This window comes from Ambystoma mexicanum, chromosome 6q (genome assembly GCF_040938575.1).
Source record: "Ambystoma mexicanum isolate Mex_15411 chromosome 6q, UKY_AmexF1_1, whole genome shotgun sequence".
Lineage (NCBI taxonomy): Eukaryota > Metazoa > Chordata > Amphibia > Caudata > Ambystomatidae > Ambystoma > Ambystoma mexicanum.
Window position 1 is genome coordinate 576,848,651 of NC_090937.1, and position 19,319 is coordinate 576,867,969.

Sequence of the window (19,319 nt, forward strand, 5' to 3'; positions counted from 1 at the left end):
TGAAATGATATATAACGCCCTTAATACCCAGAGGTTTCTAAGCGCAGACCCAGGGATCGAACATCTCTTGCTCTGTGTCCTCTTGCTTCCATGGCGAGCACGTTGCCCAAGAGCTATCCTCCCGAGACAAGTGGACCCTTGGTATCTCACCAGCTTCCGAATTTGTGACCACTTGTTTCAGCCCTAAGTCTTTCTAATGGCTTTATTACACTTATCTCGTCACTAATCAAATATGCAGTAAGCGACCTACCTGGCCTGGAGCACCAACGGCACTCCAAACTGCAGACAACGGTATACCCCTGTATTGCCGAACGGAAACTTTAACGACTGCATTTTCACCAAAATAGTTACTACTTTTTATTTTTGACCACATATGGTAAGTTTAAGGTAGATAGAAAGGGGATGGGGAATGGAACTGGGGGGTGGGGGGTCTCCCCTACTTTCTGTGGTAAAAAGTGGTAAAAATAGCAAAACAAAAGTCTGTGAAGTTGCCATTCGTTAAAAGAGAAAATAATCGCAAACCTTCATAGAACCGCAGACAACACAACATGCTTGCATTTCCCCGGATGTGCTGGAACACCAGAGGCACGTGGTGTTCAATAAAATACGACTCGAGGAGACACCATAATCTTTAAAGTGTAATGCCCCGGATAACGGGATTGAATTCTAGACAAATGTCCTGTTTAACTGGAATTGCCTGCCATGGTCTCCCTCAATGTGGCAAGATCATGTTGGGCAATCACACATTCCAATTAGCTCCCACCTTTTTTCCATCACTGGTCCACTGATCCCACAAGGTATCAGTGAGCTCATAGTTCCTCACTTAATTCGTCTTCTCTTTTCGCCTCAATTCCACCCTAACCGTCTGCTACAACGTTTGTTTTGACTCAATCGTTGACTGTAGAATGATTCAAAACAACACTTCTGTTTGCTCTTTGGTGAACTCTGCTAGCATTTCAAAGTGGTATTGGTGCCATTTATCACATGAGGCCACAGACAACTACTGTGTCGAAATGATCAAAGAAAGCAAGTTCTGCTTTACTGATATGATATGATATATGATCATTTATTTATATAGCGCCTATACACAATGTGTTTCAAAGCGCTTCAAGGCAAGGGAGGGAACAAGGGAAAACACAATGACATTCGTACAGGCCATGAACAGAAAGGATGTGAAATTAACTATCGTACTCAGCCTGACATTTCAGATAGTGCAAGTGCTAAGACATAGATAAGGAAGGGAGGGGGAAAGTGGGAAGGAAATGGAAACAGAGAGGCGACTACTGTACTAGGCCTGACATTTCTGGTCGAGTCGGTGAAAACAAAAGGTGAGGGAGAGGGGTGCAGAAAGGGAGGGGAGTAACAAATCAAGCGACTATCATACTAGGCCTGACGACATTTCAGATAGTGCTGGAGTGGGTGTGGGGAGGAAAAAAACAGAAATGGGAGGGTAGAGGAAACAGATGAGGTTGTTATCATATTAGGTCCAGGGACAATTCTGATAGAGTAAGTGCATAGAAAAAAGTAAGGGGAGGAGATAGGAAAAGGGTGTGCAGGGTTTGCTAAGTGGTGAAAAAGAGCGGCAGGCAGGAAGGCACCAGGTGGGCAGGGCTTAGGCTAGGTGACCTAGATCCACTTGCACCTGCTCCCCATCTGCGACTGACACATGAAAAAGATGATTCTAGAAATCACATTACTACAGAAACTTTGAACCTGCGCAAGTGCAGGTTACCGCTAGTACACATATTACTCTAGTACAACAAACAGATTCTTTGCATGCATTTGGGCAAACATTGTTCTGATGCAAAAATGCATTGAAAGCATTTTTTTTTGCACTTGGACTTTTTTGCCTTAGTGCTAATTGCAATTGTGCCAGTGCAGTGTCGGCAATATAACCCTCAAATGTACAGTTTAAGGGCCGGATTCATGGAATTTTTTGCACGGTTCAAAGTGACTTGCACTGCTGAAAATAGACTTTGCACTGCAGACACAAATCCTGATTCATGGAACTGTGCAAAGTGTGTTTTTGCAGGGCAAAGTCAGTGCGAAGTCAGTACAAATTCATTTTTGCAGTACCTGTTTCATGAATCAGGGTTTTTTCATCAGAACAATGTCTGCCCAAATGCATGCAAATAATCTGTTTTTTGCACCAGAGTAATTTGTGTAATAGTGGTAACCTGCATTTGCGCACTTTTCATCAGTGCAAGATCACTTTGAACTGTGCAAAAATTCATGATTCGGGGCCTAAATGTGTTTTTAAGCATGTTCGACAAGCGCATTATACTATAGTCTCTCGTCGGTCAAAAACAAGGGGACTTACCAGAGCGAATTTTTTGTTGAGAATCATCTGCTCCACAAGGGAGGACTCGTTGTGGAAGAGGTGCGGCTGCATATGACTCCACATGTGCGGGAACCACCAGAACTCATCCACCGACCCCAGCAGCAGGTCGTCACCTTCATCCTCTTTCTTAGTTCCTGAGGGAAAACGCCACAGAGAACGAGTTTTAATTGTGAGCGCAAATCTGCTGCGTAAATACTGTGTTTGTTGAGGAGCTGGAAATAAAACAAAATAACAACGCGTGCAACATTTCAAGTCGAAGAAGTAGCATCAATGGTGATCCACACGTGGTGCTGATTTAAAGAAACAATCCGCTTTTTATGTCATTCTTTGACATTATTAATTGGAATATCAATTACTTGTGGACTTCCTGATCAAGTAGAAAAACACGAATAAGATGGTCTTGCTCGGTTTCCTTGACTCTTCCCTGAATGCGCCAACAAGAAGCTGCACTTCTACTGATCCTATAATGTTAAGAAAAGCCACCTGCAAGAGTCTGTGGCCCTAGTTCACAAAGTGTCCTGTTTACCAGCAGAAAACCCCAACACGCACTTGTTCCCGTGCGCCGATTCCCCAGATTCATAAAGGACAATTGAGTGGTTTCAGCATGTTGAAAATCCCACTTGAAATAGCATCCCGCTTCACAAAGATGTGGCAAATTCTCAGGAGGGGCAGGTAAAAAGCAGACAAAATTAAAATAAATTACACACCAGGGAAATACTTCAGGGAAAAATATTTCAAAAAGTGGAATTGCATATTTGCCCAACAGGCTTACACCAAAAGCGGCATTACAGAATTCCTGCCCGCACCAACGCAAGTTCAACCCGCACTAGTGCTTGGAGAGAGGGGCTGACTGCACAGCACTCATCTTGATCAGCCTACACTGTCCAGCCAGGAAGGAACCAAACCAGCCCAGAGCCAGTTGCCCAATGCTCAACAGCTGGTACATGATTTCTAGTAGCAACCCATGGTCAATTGTTTCAAATGCTCCTGAGAGATGCAGAAACAGCAACAATATCTCCCCCGCGGCGCATCCGGTATGCAGTCCACATCATGTGTGGCGGTCTTGGTGCTGCATCCAGGATTAAAGCCAGATTGACATGGGGCCTGGAGGCTTTGCTTGGCCAGCCAGTGGTTCAACCCAGTGATCACACATGTCATCTTGCAGTCCCTTTATGGCCCTTGGGCATATCACAAGATCCAAATGGACGGCACATCTCCATCCTAAGAAACGTTTTAGTCACATCTTGTCTGATGTGTAGGCTGGCTAAGTGTAGCTAGACCATGTTTTTGTGGCCAGTCTGTGAGCCTGAGTCCCCCTTGAGTTGTGGGGTGAGAGAATAGTGTGAGAAAAGGAAATCGATTCAGTAAAAGTTCTGATCACTGGAGGTGGCAAGCAAGATGGTAGTTGCACCCTAGGTCATGTGTGCAGAAGGTGATCAGGGCTGAGCTGTGAGTGAAATAGACTTGCATTCAGGCCCTTCCCCTTTCCCACGGAACTGTTGGGCACGAGGTAAACACCCAGATAGGCATTGATGTCCTGCACACATGTGACTGGAGAGCTGTGGTGGGCACTCTACCTTCATGTGTGCAGGCGCATCACCATCAAGACATTTATTTACACCGAAATCCTAATTTCTGGGTGTACATTTGAAAAAGAATAGAAGTGCGTAGGCTGTTCATGACCCACTAAATTAAGAACACAGCAAGGCAGGTAACAGTCTAAAAGGACACCTGCCTGCACTGTACACTGTCCTGCACTTGGCCCATGTCAAGGTAGATGAGATGCAAGGGACGGTTGCTCAGGCGATGCGCATAACAGAGCATTCCGCTCAGTGAAAAGGTATATGCCCTAAAATGGCACTCACAAACCAACAGGCATGGCCACAAAGCCAAAGTTGGAATTAAGCGCGTTATATAATAACGATTTTTATTATAATTGGGCATTCAAGGACTGGATATGTTCACTCTTTTAAAAAATTGACCCCACCAAAACAGAGTTTCTATTGGTATCTTCTTCCTCAGTTTGTTCTCTGATTCACAAATATCTTATTTTTCTTCTCTTGGTATATTCCCTGCCCTGGTGCCTTCTGTCCAATCTTTGAGTTTTACTATTGATTCAATGCCATGTCTCCTTTCTTAGTAGATCCTACTTTTTACAGGTAAAATGTGTGCCTTATATGCCTTCCATTGATTTTTGTACTGGTGTGCAAACATGATATGATTGGTTATTTATGACACGCTTAATACCCAGAGGTCTCTAAGCGTGGACCCGGGGATTGAACCTGTGGTGCTCCATGTCGTCTTGTTTCCAAGGCGAGCACCTTGCCACTGAGCTATCCTCCCGAGACATGAGTACTGTCTCAACCTGATGGAGGTAACCCCATTTTGGCAAGTATTTGTGTTTCTTCTGTGGCACCATAAAATGCTGTACACCATTCTGCGGCCTGATTGATGGCCAGAATACAGACATTTTAGAACAGAAACTCTACTTTGATTTGTCCTCATAGGTTACCTGTTCTCATGTACACCTTCTTCAAGGTCTGCTACTTAACCCACAATACAGTGTTGTTAGCTCAACCAGCTTACCTGTCAACCAACCTGTAGACATTTAGTTAGCATGTGAAGTTGTCACCACTATAATTTTTGTCAAAACCCTTTTGCCCACTGTCCTGCACTCTAGTGTTTCTGTTGTCTCTCCATTATTTATTTATTTATTTATACATTTTTTTAATGTAGTATGGTTGCAATTTACCATTTCACAGATATATAAAAATACAAAGAGTTAAAAGAACAAGATAAATTAAATTATAAATGTCTGTATTAAAATGGTCCCTCACAAAGTCTGGAAGGAATACATTTAAAAAGGCACTATCCCCGGTCTGCCTATTGCAGACATCTACATTAATTCTTCCTCCAGACAGACCTTCACCGATAATCTCTTTGCTGTTCCTTTCTCTGACCTATGGACTACCCATATGGTTTCTTTCCTTTCCCATGTCTCTTCCTCTCCCATTACTGGCAGCACCAGATGGGAAATGCTCTTGGTCCACTTTGCATTGTCCAAATGCACCATTTATGTCTATCACAATGGCACTATCATGACCCAAGGCTCCCATCCCAACCTCTGCCTTCTTGACAGGTGCCTTCTGTTTCTCTTCAACTTCCCTCCTCTCTCACCACCCCTTCTTCCCCCACCCCCCTCCCCCACAGTGGTGGCACCACTCCCTTGTGCCCCCTTGCAAATCTTTTAAAAAGGTTAACCAGCTTCACTTAGCTACCCTCAACAATCGCTCAGCTGTCAAACTTTCCTCTGACATCTGTCTCCTCCTTGAAGACCTTGACCTTGATGTCCTTGCACTCACCGAGATGTGGTTCAAGGCCAGCTCTGTCACTGCTTTTGACACTCTTCTCCCTGTGGTATAAAAGATCCTGCCCAGTCCCAGGCCTGCCCAGCCTGGTGGCAGAGTGGCACTGATCTTGAGTGGGATCCCCCCTCTGTCATCCCCACCCAAACCTATTCATCCTTTGAAAGCCGAGTCTGCAGGCTCTCTGTCTCGCCTACCTTCTCTCTTACTCTTGCTACCATCTACAGGCCCCCCGGACCAACCTCACTCTTCCTCTCAGAATGGACTGACCTGTCCTCTTCTCTTCTTGCCTCCTCCCCCAAACATATCTTCCTTGGGGACTTTAACATCCATTTCGACTCTCTGGATGTTTCTACTGCACTCTTTTGTGACCTCTGCAACACTCTTTCCTTCACTATCCTTCCATCTGGCACAACCGACTCTACCCAGACACACTTTGGATCGTCTCTTCTCAACAGACATCCCACTCTCCAATCCCCTTATTACCCCTCTCTCCTGGTCTGACCACTCTCTCCTCTCCACCTTGACCTCCCTTTTCCCCTGATGATGCCCCCACCGCACTGCCAGTCTCCTCTGTCATTCGACCAATGAAGTATGAGTCAGTTGCTGCATTTGCCTCTTCCTTCACTCCCCCCCCTTCTTTGGACTCTCCTTCTGCCTCTGCTCTAGTTAACATCCATCTCTCTATCTCTAACACCCTGGATATCCTTGCCCCTGTCATGAGGATCCACCTGAAGCCTGCCTCCAAATGCAACTCTTGGTATGATTACGAACTGGCAGCTTTGAAACGCAAATGCAAGGCTGCAAATCGGAAGTTCAAGCATCTAGCTCATCCTCTGACAAACTGGCCTGCCGCCTACTTTAAAGGCAATACCATCTCATCATCTGCTCAATGAAAAGGGCTCATGTCCAAGCCCGCATCTCTGGAGTCTCAAATAACATGGTTGAGCACTTTAAAATCTGCAAGGAACTTGCCAATCCTACTGCAGTCTCCTCCTCTCCTCCTCCCTCCCAGATGCTCTGCACTGCACTGACTGGCCACTCCAAAACTCTGGGAAGTATGTCCTCTTTGTCATCTGCTCCCACCCCAGCCGCTTCTCCTGTCTCCCTGTCCCCCTCTCAATCTCATCTCAATCTCATACTCCCCTCCTTTGCTATCATTGCACCAGACAAAATCCCTAGAGCTGTTGGCTCTATGAAAGTTTCCTCTAAACGGGCGCCCCCCTGCTCCTCCAGAACCATCAAGGACAACATCACCTTTCTCACCCCAGCCTTGGCTGACCTCTGCAACCACTCCTTTGTAATTGGCTCCTTCCCACAACCTCTCAAGCACTCTCGTGTGCATCCTCTCCTAAAAAAGCTGTCTGCTGACCCTTCTTGCCCAGCTAATTATCACCCTAAGTTTATCACACCTTTTTTGTGCAAACCCATGGAAAAGCTGGTCATCCCCAAACTGACCTTTCACACTGAACTGGCTGGCTGCCTCCATGACCATCAGTCTGGGTTTAGGGCATCCAGAGCCACGGAAATTGCTCTCCTGAACACCCGAGAAGACCTGCCCTCTAGCCTGGATTCTAACACTCCCTCTGTTCTGATCCTCCATGAATTCTCTTCTGCCTTTGACACAGTCAACCACTCCATCCTCTTTAACCGTCTCCATGATACCCTTGGCAAAATGGACACAGGGCACTAGCGTGGCTGACCTGCTTCCTTTCAAACAGACCCTCCCAAGTACAAATGGGTCTTTTTTCTCTCCTTCACCTCACTCTCTACCCATGGTGCCCCTCAGGGCTCTATCCTTACGCCATGACTCTTCAACATCTACCTGGTCCTTCTGGCTCACCTGATCTCCACCATCTCCCCTCATTTCCAGTGTTATGCAGATGACACACCACTCTCCTTCAAGCTGACATACTCTTCCTCCACCCTTCCTCTTTCATACCAGGCTGCCTGACCGCTATTCAGGCATGGTGCTCTGCCAATGATCTCTTCCTTAATGCCAGTGAGCTGGAGATCCTTCTCATTGGGATGCATGCTCCTTGTTGCCCACTCACTCTCTGGCCAGCCTCCTTGGGTCCCCTCCCCTCACCCACTTGTGAGGCAATAAACCTTGGAACCACCTTTGACTCCTCGCTCTCCTTCTCTCCACACATCACAGACCTCGCCAACAAGTCCAACTTTCAGCCCCACCTCCTCAGGGGCATTTTACCTTTCCTCACCTTCCCACAGAAGCTCAACATCTCCAGAGCCCTGGTTCGCTCTATGCTTGACTACTGCAACAGCCTCTTCCTCGACCTGCCTCTTTCCTCCCTTCACCCCTTTCAACTAATCCAGAATAGGACTGCAATACTTATCCTTGGCCTCAAGCCCAGGGACTGCATCTCTCCAGACATAAAACCTCTCCACTGGCTCCCAGTGGCTGCAAGGATCAAATTCAAGACCCTTTGCATCATCCACAAAGGTGTCTGGGTCCTGGGACTTCTACATCCAGCTAACCCTCCCTAAATACCTCCCGCCAGAGTCCTTCGGTCCTCTGGCTCCAACTCTCTACATATCAAACATTTTTCCAAGCAGAGAGAGGGAGGTAGAGACCTTTCCTCGCTGGTTCCTCCCTCTGGAAAGGCCTCCCTGCCCCCATCAGACTAGAACCGGACTGTCTCAAGTTCCGGAAACCTCTCAAGACTTTCCTTTTCTCCTCTTCCTTCCCTCTCCCCTTACTGTGATAACATTCCCTCTGCCACTATGACTGGGGCCTGGTCCCTTCAGAGATTCACACATGGGCCAGACCACACTCCCCTTCCAGTCCCCCAGAATCCTTTGCCAGCAAGTGCCCGCGTGCCCCCTTCTGGACTAGCCCCATCCTGGTCCTCCTGTCTACTGCACTCATGCCCCCCTCTCTTTCCTCTTGGCCCCCTAGCACTTTCCCACCACCCCACCTTGGGCACCTCACTCCTGCACTTCTCCTTCGTCCCCGTCCCTCTGCACTTACCACCTTGTCTTGCACTTGCACGGTAGGATTATCACTAGGCCAAAATAACCATTTTTTGTTCCATTTATTCCCATGTCCACCTCCCACCCCCGACAACGTGTCTTGTGGCACCTGGAAACACTAGTGTACAGGCACCATACAAATGGCCAATAAAATACATTTTTTAAAAAGGAATGCTTCATAATTAGTTTGATTTTGTTTATACAATCACTGTCAATTCATTGCAAAAGACGGTGAAGGCTATGGTCAATGAAGGTATTCCACCCATCGCAAGACTAGTCCAGAACTGGTTCATTGTCCGTTTTTTATGCTGTGCGTGAAACGATGAAAACAGAATATAATAGGGTTAAAAAGCTGCTATGCACTAGATGCAGAAAGGTTTTGGGGTTTCTATTGTAAACGCTGACAGTATTTTGTACTTCGCATAGTTGTGATTGTATGGTACAAATAGAAAAGGCCATAAGGCCATGCTGCCATGATGTAAGTATCTGTTCAGGCCAGCTGGCACGCCCAGTGATCCATGAGACATCAACTACAATGGCGAGTTTTTCTCACCTGAGAACTGGAACATTGATCACATGGATAATAATCAGCAGATCAGGCCCTGCTACATGTTATGGAAAGGTCTGCTGCAGGCAGAGGGTGTGCCACATGGGTCAGCTAAGCGGAATTGTACAGACCTTGGAGGACACTGTGAAGCCATGCACTCTGCAGCCAGAGCATGTTCTGTTAGGAAGCCTATTGTTAATGTAACCAAGTCAATGTACCTGACTGACTATTCTCCATGAACCCCATTGAGTACAACCCTATAAAATCCCTCTGCCAGTGTCCTGTCCATTTATGCACAGCTGTATGGAAATAATAGTTGACTCTACCTTTGCTGCCTGGGACCCTTATTGGATTTATTGCTAACTTTTCACACTGTCGTAGCATGGTCATCATGCAGTCTGAAAACTCGGGATTCCCTGATTATGCCCACATGTGCTCTAATTGTCTAATTTCTTCCAATCAGATTTAACCTACTCCTCAAAAGTATACTGCAAACATGGTTACTAGGAAACTGAGTTCAATATATTTGGGTTTTAACAGTGGTTTGTATGGGATATATATATTCTTAGTCATGCATTACTTTGATTCTGAAGACTTTACATTTGTATACAAATCCAATGTGTACATTTCTACGTCAACTCTTTTAGTTATTCCACACTCCCCATTTGTACTTCTTTCGAAATTTTAATGTCCTTTATCAACAAGTCACATTCTTTCAGTTCTGGCAAGGACAAATTCATGATCCCAATACTTTAGAAATCATGCTTAATATGGTTCCTTCAGCCACAACCTGTATTCTGCAACGTGGAAACCTGTTATCGATAAGTTTAAGTTTCAACTCAAGCGGCTTCCTGCAAACCTTATCAAGGCTGCAAAGAGATCTAAATATGCTACATAAAGAGGTAGGTTTGTTGAATTCAGGGTTGTTTTCCCTTGTACTATCCTTCAAGATTACACTGTGCTACAATTTGCTAATGCTTCTTGCTCCATACCACTGGAACTTCCCGGCATCAAGAGCATCAATAACATCCTAGCATTTACATCTACCCTCGACCAGCACCTCTGTAGCCTCCTGGGTACTCTTGTATTGAACCACCCTTCATTCTAACCTCCATCACCTTTTGAGTCAGAACCCTTAAGGCATCTTGAGAAAGTGAAGCGGCCTAGCGACATCTCGACCCTGAACTGACTTCATGCCTTTGTTCTGCTTCACATTCTATTTCCGATTTGCTCACTGCAAGGTCCTCTATGAGAGTGTAGTCAGCAACATACTTGTCTTTTATCGGATGCATTTCCATTGGTGCGCTCCTCGGCTCCTCCAGGAGAAGCACTTTTAGCGAGTGGGCATAGTCCAGTTGGATATCTCTACCAAGAGCGTCGGGTGACCTGCCAATAAACTTGCATCCTCACACATCAAATTACTTTTAATGTCTTGACCATCCCAATTCAAAAATAACTACCCATACCAATTAAATTCCATTTCACCATGTTCCCATCGCCTCCTCTTTGCCACCAGCACTTATGAACATCCTAAATCAGGGCTGTGTGCACGTATGCGTGGGATTTCCAAAGCTCAAGCCTAGCAGGAGAAAAGTGCTGCACTGTTCAAAAGGGGAGAAATGAGGGCATGGAAACAGACTGGCGGGGGAGCGCTAGAAGGGTTTGGTGGCGGGATCGTTCAGGGTAGGAAAGGGGCGTGGGGGAGCAGGGATACAGTGTATCTTCCAATCCCTCCAATGTACTAAACAGGAGGCGAGAGGAGTAATACAGGGCCTAATTCACAGAAGCGCTTTATAAAGGCAAAACCCAATTGGAAAATGCTCTGTGAATAAGGGCCTTAATGGGGCTGGGTCAGAAGGTTGTGTAAAATGTAGCACCATGTTCTTCTGTAATAGCAAAGGTCATGTCATTTCAGGAAGTCCGTAATGACTCATGTCACTTGAGATGCGTGACAATTAGTAAATGGCACAAGAGAATAAAGGGTGTAAAATGCAGACACAAAGGGAAAAAACTCAGCAGGTTGATATATTTTGAGAGCAACATTTATCAGCACAAGATTTCGATATTCCACATACATTTCCATCCCATGGACAGGTGCAACAGTAAGGCCATTTATCTCTCGCACTGCAGGGGGCGCAGACTTTGCCTGTAGTTGCACTGCAATGTAGGCCGCGTTAAGCAGTCTTGTTATTGGCTGTCTCAGCAGCTAACTGCTTTCTCCCGCCCTGAAAGGATAGGCATAGGTCATGCCTGGCTGCACACGCCCAGGAGCTGATTATTAAGCCATTGCTACAGTCAAAGGACATGCAGGATGGCAATTGCTATGCTAAATGTTCATCCACAGCTCTACAAGGCTGGTTGCATGGCGTTTGCGGTAAGTGTAACCAGGCATGTAACATATTTTATTGCAAGTGAAAAGCGCGTGCGATCCATGAATAAACTGCGCAAAGTTATTCATATGAATGAGCGTGCATTGCTTAGTTTTTTTGATTCAGTTTAGCATTCCTATTTTCCATTGAGTAATCGACTTAATTCAATGGCCCCGTATGCCTTGAGTTCCGGCCTAAAGACTACTGTGTCAGGCGGATGAATGCTTGATCTGTGTTTGTTGTGATCTGGTCCGATCTTTAGAATGGAATCTCAGAAATAAATCTTTGTTACAAAAAACCACGTTCCACCGTTTCACAAAACTTAACCCCCGGATTTTAGGGCCTGATTTACACGCGGCATTTGCGACTGGAGGTTTTGCAAAAGACGGCTCCTGCAAATTGCATTAAATTCACGTACAATAAATTCATGGCATTTGAGGATTGGGCACACAGAAATGTGCATGTGTTCAAATTGTGCTGGACATGTGTGCAATTTGCGTGCACGCACATATACTCACTGGAAGGGAGGAGGGCGCACCTACATTAACACCCATTTCCTGGAGGACAGCGGTCGGGGTGAGCGGGAGCTATCAGGAGCGAAGTGACAGTACTTATTTTCTTTTTACTCTTAAGTGTTTCACTATTTTTTACAACAATTTTTTTTCACCATTCCGGACCTGTTCATTTTGAAGGCAGAGCAAATTTCTTCATTTTCCCACTCAATAACCGTTGCTAATGGTGCCGGTGCTTCCGTGATGACTCAGGGTCAGACTTGCCGGGTGCAGCGACCCCGGTAGGCAGACTCGTAATGTGGCAGTCCAGAAACAAGGACCCTTCTTCCCGGACCCCCACAGTCGTAATGAGGCCCATTATCTCTCGTGACATCCCATCTCCCCTTGATTCTTAAAACATTTGTCAAGTTGTTTTCTCACAGGTTTAATGATCAGATGTTACAGTTGATGAAGGTGCAGGTTGTTTACAGAGGATTTTATTTCAACATTTGGTGGTTACTTGTAATATGCCCCTTCACGCCACTGCACAGGTCTGCAATTAGAATCGGACGCTTAGTGACTATTACTAGTATAATTTATATAATGTATCATTTTTAATTTATAACACACTTACCAACGAGGGGTTTTGAAGCACGGGATGAAGATTTGAACCTGTGTTGACCTGCGTTGTCTTGCTTTCAAGACAAATCCGTTGCCCCTGAGCTATCCTTCCTCCCCTAGAGTATAGAACTGTAATGCACTTCTGCAGGGTACTTCAGTAGCACAGACTTGTTATCCCTCCATCTCCGTCAGATCAGAGGAGATAAAAGATGTTCAGTCTTGGGAACCAGGCTTTGTAATAAATTACCAAATTCTATTCAGCACACAGTTTCCTAGTGGCAGGCCTCTGTTATTGCAGCTGCTGTTCTGACAGGTTTAAGTAAAGGCCACTAAGGCCCACATATTCATGTTCTAACTGACTGACCAACTGGGAGAAAAAATGAAAAACACGACAAAGGACCCCCTTCTTTTGCCTGCTTCACCTGGCTCATCCACAATCCCTTGAAACATGTGCTGCACTTTCCTCCCTCCCATCCAGTCCAACCGCCGCCGGGGTCTCAGTTCCAGTACTTTTTTGGGATATTTCTAACACTGCTGGAGGAGGTGTGGCAATGGTGGAGCATCTCAATTAAAAAAGAAATAACAAGTCTTGTCCCTGTAGCAACGCGCTTCAGTTCAAGCATAGCGTTAGACATGTTTGGGATGTGCGCAAATCTTCAGGCAAATATGTCCCTTTTTAAGATATTTCTCCCCAAATGTGGCTCCCTACACTTATGGTTTTACACCACTTTCAGGTAAATATGTTTTAACAATTTTTCACTTTTCACCTTCCCATGTTAAGTTGAATTTCTAGGGTATTGCGCGTGATTATTTGTTTGTTTTGTGAATCAGGGCCATTTACGAGGCATTCTATGTGAATGTGCATGCACAATTTCTGTGTGGTCGCAGGTGCAAATTGCACCCAGTGCTTTTTGCATGCGCATATGGAAATCATTGTAAATCAGACCCATATTCTTCCCAACTCTGCCAGGCCCTTAAGGAGGCCTTAGTTGGCACTTAACATGCTTTCTGCTCTGATAAGGTGCCTTCCAACAACTGTCAACAGTGCTCTGAGTTCAGACTAGAACTAAAACAAGCAAATCAATCATAGCAGATCCTCGACCTTTATATTTTGTAGAGCAATAGCAGTGGATTCTGGAGGGTGGCCTGAGTTTGGGAGATTGAGAAGACGTCGCTGTTGATTGAGCCTTCCTGGTCGCTTGTTTAAAACTGGCTGCATCGTCTACCATGGAACAACGAAAACCCCTACGTTTAAGCATTGTGCTGAATGGAGGTGATTTCCCTAGGCTCCAATGGGGATGATGATCTGCCAAGATTGACTTCATAACCAGTCCCTCTCCCAGGGCTGTAAATAAATATTAGCATATGGATTCCTCATCTCAGCCAATCTGAGTGCTCGGAATGCAGTCTATAACAACGCCTTGAGCACCAGTCTAAAGCTATTTGCTTTCCATTTCAGTTGCACAACTCCAGATGCTAATCTCCTTCTAGACCTCTGGAGAGGTCATGATCACTTGGGATAATGATCTTGCCCCCAATTTATAGCCCTCGGCCTGCGCTTGGAAATTAAATTGGGGCGGGATTTTATCTCGCAATCATGATCCCTTCCTGGGTCTATAGGGTTTATTTATTTAATAAATGTCAAAATAAATGCAATAAATAAATTCTCTTCCAACTCAGGGTGCCATTTCCCACATGCACTGGGCTGCTCTGAGAAGGGTTCCTCAGAATTTAGAAGGATTCTGGGAATTCCCTCTCTTCAAAGCCAGCGGGGGGGATTCTCTGGCCCTTCAACCCAGAGGGAAAGCCTCTTGTGGCTCAACAGAACGCAAGAGCAACACATTGTCAAAGGGCTAGAAGAAGACCCAGGGCTCCAGGAAACATTAAACAATTAGCATCAAAAGCTACCACAACACCAAATGACCACGTTTGCTGAACTCACCAACACCAAATGACCATGCTTGCTGAACTCACCAACACCAAATGACCATGCTTGCTGAACTCACCAACACCAAATGACCATGCTTGCTGAACTCACCAACACCAAATGACCATGCTTGCTGGACTCACCAACACCAAATGGACATGCTTGCTGAACTCACCAACACCAAATGACCATGCTTGCTGGACTCACCAACACCAAATGGACATGCTTGCTGAACTCACCAACACCAAATGACCATGCTTGCTAAACTCACCAACACCAAATGACCATGCTTGCTGAACTCACCAACACCAAATGACGATGTTTGCTGAACTCACCAACACCAAATGACCATGCTTGCTGAACTCACCAACACCAAATGACCATGAAAGGCCGAAACACCCACCACCAAATACTGCAAATGAAATTGGCTTACATTTAAACAAGCATCACCTCGTTTTTCTACATAATGTCTATGCACCAGTACGTGTTTACGGGCTGGCTCGCACAGTCTCATGTGAGCATGAGAGTGATCAAGAACATTTGTAAAAGTAGAATAAATGAATAACCAGACAGCACTGGAGTTTCATGCTGAAAGCTGGAGAGCTGCAGTCACATTGTGCCCTGATCCCTGGTTGGAAAAGAAAGAATTCAGCCAGTAGCCAACAACGTGCAGCTTCATTTCTAGGGCTCCATCTCAAGCATACCCTTTTGCTGGCTGATACCCAAAGGGCAGAATATTGGCTTCTCGATGTGCCCAGTGGGGCGGACCACTGTGTACTTGGAAGCAGGCCATGGTTTTACATGGCATTGGACACGCCCATTCCCCTGGCAATGTCCATAGAGAGTGGACTATAAGGGAAAGGAAACACAGAAGCAACAGAGGTTCCCAACCCCTCACCCTTCTACATACCATGTAGCAGAGGCTGAGAAGCCGTCTGCAAAGCAGAGTTAGATGTAGGGAAGAGGTACTGAACTTGAACCCATGATTGTGGCTATTTCATGTTCCTGGCCTTTCGTTGGGCTCATGTGCTAGTAGCATAACACTCAAAAGTCATAGGCAGGCCAGGATGTGGTTAAAAGAATGACTCGTGAGCCTGTAACTACTTCTTTGTTTTACTACCACATCAGAAAACTGTAAAATGAACGACTTCACAAAGCTTTGTTTTTAATTTGCACCACCCAGGCTATTCAGCAGTTATTCTGAAGCCGCAGTACTGCTACTGAGAGCTACACACAAAAACAACAACAACAAAAAGCTTTTTGCACCCTATTATATATGGTGTTACCATGTTTGGGGCGCAAGGTGAAATTTACATACCTCTCAACCATTTGTGTTGTAAAGGCGGGTGAAAACACCCGATTTTATTTTTGGCGGGTGAGAGGCCCATTGAAATGAATGGGCGTGCAGGAAGCTTGGCGGGTGAGTCAGCTGTTTACAAGGCGGGTGACACCCGCCAAAAGCGTGTGAGTTGAGAGCTATGGGTGAAAATGTGTTCTTCATGACGTGTAACGTCGGCAGCCTTTTGTGTGTTCCTAAAGAATTCAAGAATAGCACAGACATGAGTACACTCTATGTTTCCTAATGCCCAAAAATGGGAGCTCGAGCATTTTTCATAAAAAGTGATCTCACGAGAGAGAGGTGCAGAGAATGTTGTTGCCCCAAATAAAGGGCGATATTGCTGGCCCTCCATTACCATAAGGCTAGATTTCAGTTTTCAGGGTTGCCCTAAGTAGCTGCCTAGCAGTGCCATATTGCAGGTATAACCCTGGCCTAATGGAAAGAAAGTGCCAAGGGTGTGGTTAAGGGCAGGCAATAGCAGTGAGGATATAGTTCACAAAAGAGCAAATGCCCCAACCGGTTTACTGGTTCACAAAAGAGAAGCAAATACATCACGTGTGCGTTCCCTGGCGTCAACCATTTCAATTTGCACTGGCATACATGTGGAATTTAAAACGGACTCATATATGTGAATTAACGCAGATTTTATAAATATCTTTTTGTGAAAGTGGACTCATGACTGCCCCATTAAAAAAAGAGCATCTGTGTGTGTGCGTGTGTATGTTTGTATGCTTTTTGTCTATGGGTGCTATTGTCCAGGATCAAAATCAAGTCAGAATCTGTGGCTAATGTCCTTTACAGTGGAACATTACGTCTTTTGATATTCAGAAGGAGTCAATTTTCCAGGTTGCATGTTACACAAATAACAGTGTGTCTTTGTGCACTAGTCCCTTAGCGCGCAACACTGGTTTTCTCTGACACACTCAAACCCCTGGGGAGGGTTGGAGAGACAGTACCAACTTTTCTGCTGCCAAGAAATATTGGCTCATCGACTTAATTGCTGAAGCCATTCATGAAAAGTAGGATCTTTTCAGGTATGGACATATTATTTTAAGTATAATTCTCTTTTTATATGTTCTCATGTTAGTGATGGAGATCATAAACCAGATCACGACCAAAATTTCACTAAGGGAACTTATATAGTTCGGCCAACATAACGAAGTAGGGAACAATTAGGGATGGCCAACTCAAGGCTTGGGGTTCCCACACTGTTTGAGGTACCCGGAAGACATGCTCAGCAGGACTTGTTATCCTTTATTCTGCTCCCTCTGGGAGGCCTTCTTGGACAATCAGAATCGTACTTAAGGGTTCATTCACCCTGCTTCTTCCTTCCTGTCATGGACTTAAGAGTTAGCACATCCTTCCTCTGCCTCTCTCGCTCACTCTCGGGCCTGAGTGTTTCCTGTACCCTTTTTCTCAGATGCTCGGACTTGAGGGTTTCCTGCACCCTTCTTCTCTCAGGCTGAAGTGTTTTCCTGCACTCTTCTTCTCTCTGCCAATCTTGTACCTTTGGGTTTCCAGCAGCCTTCTTTCCTCTCTAAGTATCCAGCTTTTGGGCTTCCCGCACCCTTCTTTGCCCTCTGTGTCTCGCCCTGTCACTCCTCGTTTGATTTTGGCTTGCAAGTAATCTTCTAGGTGATGGGGTGTTGCCTTAAAACTCCATGGAATCTGGAGAAGCTTCTAATGGAGCCTTAGGCTAGCCTTACCTTTCCCAATATTTCCCCACGTTCTCTCCTTTCAAAGATTGTAAGGGTCTCGACTCTAGGAGTCCTCCCTAGTCTGGTCGTGGCCCTCCTCAAAAGTATGCAGTACTTTCGTGTGGACTACCACCATGAGCCCAACCCCTTTGCATTGTGGTTTATTTCCTACCCCTTGCTTGAACCTAACTGCCCCTTCAAAATATCCCCGCCCGACTGTGCACCACATCCTTCCGATGCCCATCCAGAACCTCCTTATCTTTTCCTAGCACCACTTTAGGATGTTGCTCACCCTCCTTGTCAATTCCTACCTCCTCTTTCAAGCATTCATCAACCTGCTCCTTGTTTCTTTTTCCCACCTCCTCTTGATCTTCTCCAACCTCCTCAGAATGTCTTTAAGACACCCCTTGCTTTTTTCATCTATCACCTCCTTCTGATTTTTACCAGTTTCCCCCTTAATTCATTTGGCCATATCATCTGGAGCTCTACAAACTTTGTCCTTATTCTCTTCTTCCATCTCCTCCTAATGTTTACCAACCTCCTCCTCATTCACCTCTTCCCCAACACCCGATGCCTCATCCTTACCAACCTGGAGCTGAAAAAGTAAGAGCCCCAGAGTGCCCAGAAGAGACATGCCCAGGGCTTGGGAGAAGAAAGACCCTGTTAGCTTGATGTAGAAAGACTCTTGGGATTGGAAGGAGGATGGTGCCCAGAGGGGCTAAGGAAGTGTGAGAGATAGGAGAGAATTGTAGAAGCCTGATGGCTACACGATGGGGGCCCTCCGGGGTGAAAAAGGTGGGTGATATAGCAGATCACACGAGAGTTTGTGAAGGGGCCCGGTGTCCGTGCAGCCACCAGCACAGGGTAGTGATTTATTGTGCAGTGTGTTCTTGGTTTTATGTGACTGCTCAGCTTCCAGATCTCTTAATGAGACAGTGCCATTAGTATGGGGAGCAAAGAACGCGAGGGAGCGCTTGGCACTATGGTCCTAGGCTGCTGGTAATCGGTTGCTTGGTAATATTTCTGGAGCCAGGGTGCCTCTTTGGTGTGTCTTAAAAGGCTAGTGTCATTGTTTGTTCACTTGTGACTGTCACCTGCCCTATTGAGGGGGCGTAATTGAGTTGACAAAAGATTCTCCCCGTACGACCTTGGGCACTATCATCTTCTGGCTTTGCGAGGTACCCAGAATCCTTGGTTACCCCACCAGATGTCCACACCATCAGGCAGTGGAATACCACAGCATACAATGAAACAATGCTACAATTATAAATTCAATGAAGCACTTATTTTCAGACTTTGTGCTACATGATGAAGATCTTTGTTGGTCAAGATTGATGACGGGAGAAAAAACCACTTGGACTTTGGCAACTTATAACATTTTACGAGACATCATAAAAACCTTCCCGCCACTAACAGGCTGAGAGACTGAGCACTTGACTCTACTGGCACGTTGATAGCACTCTGTTCAAATTTCTGATTGTAAAAATCTTAATGATTAATATACAATTATAATAAAAAAAATAAAAAAATACAATCATACAATGCCTTTAACGTTGCAGTTTTGACATATTTAGCGACTCACTGTTGTTCAACCAGCCCATACCCCGTTCTCCAGTTTAAATGTAGGTCTA

General features: G+C 45.5%; 1 protein-coding gene across 1 annotated transcript in view; it reads right to left on the reverse strand.

Moving 5' to 3' along the window:
- Window positions 1–19,319, reverse strand: part of LOC138516152 (bifunctional heparan sulfate N-deacetylase/N-sulfotransferase 3) — a 758,026-nt gene that overhangs the window by 429,395 nt on the left and 309,312 nt on the right. Inside the window, exon 4 of the mRNA XM_069631061.1 lies at window positions 2,321–2,475. Coding sequence (XP_069487162.1) covers window positions 2,321–2,475 — 155 coding nt within the window. The remainder of the gene's footprint in view (window positions 1–2,320; window positions 2,476–19,319) is intronic.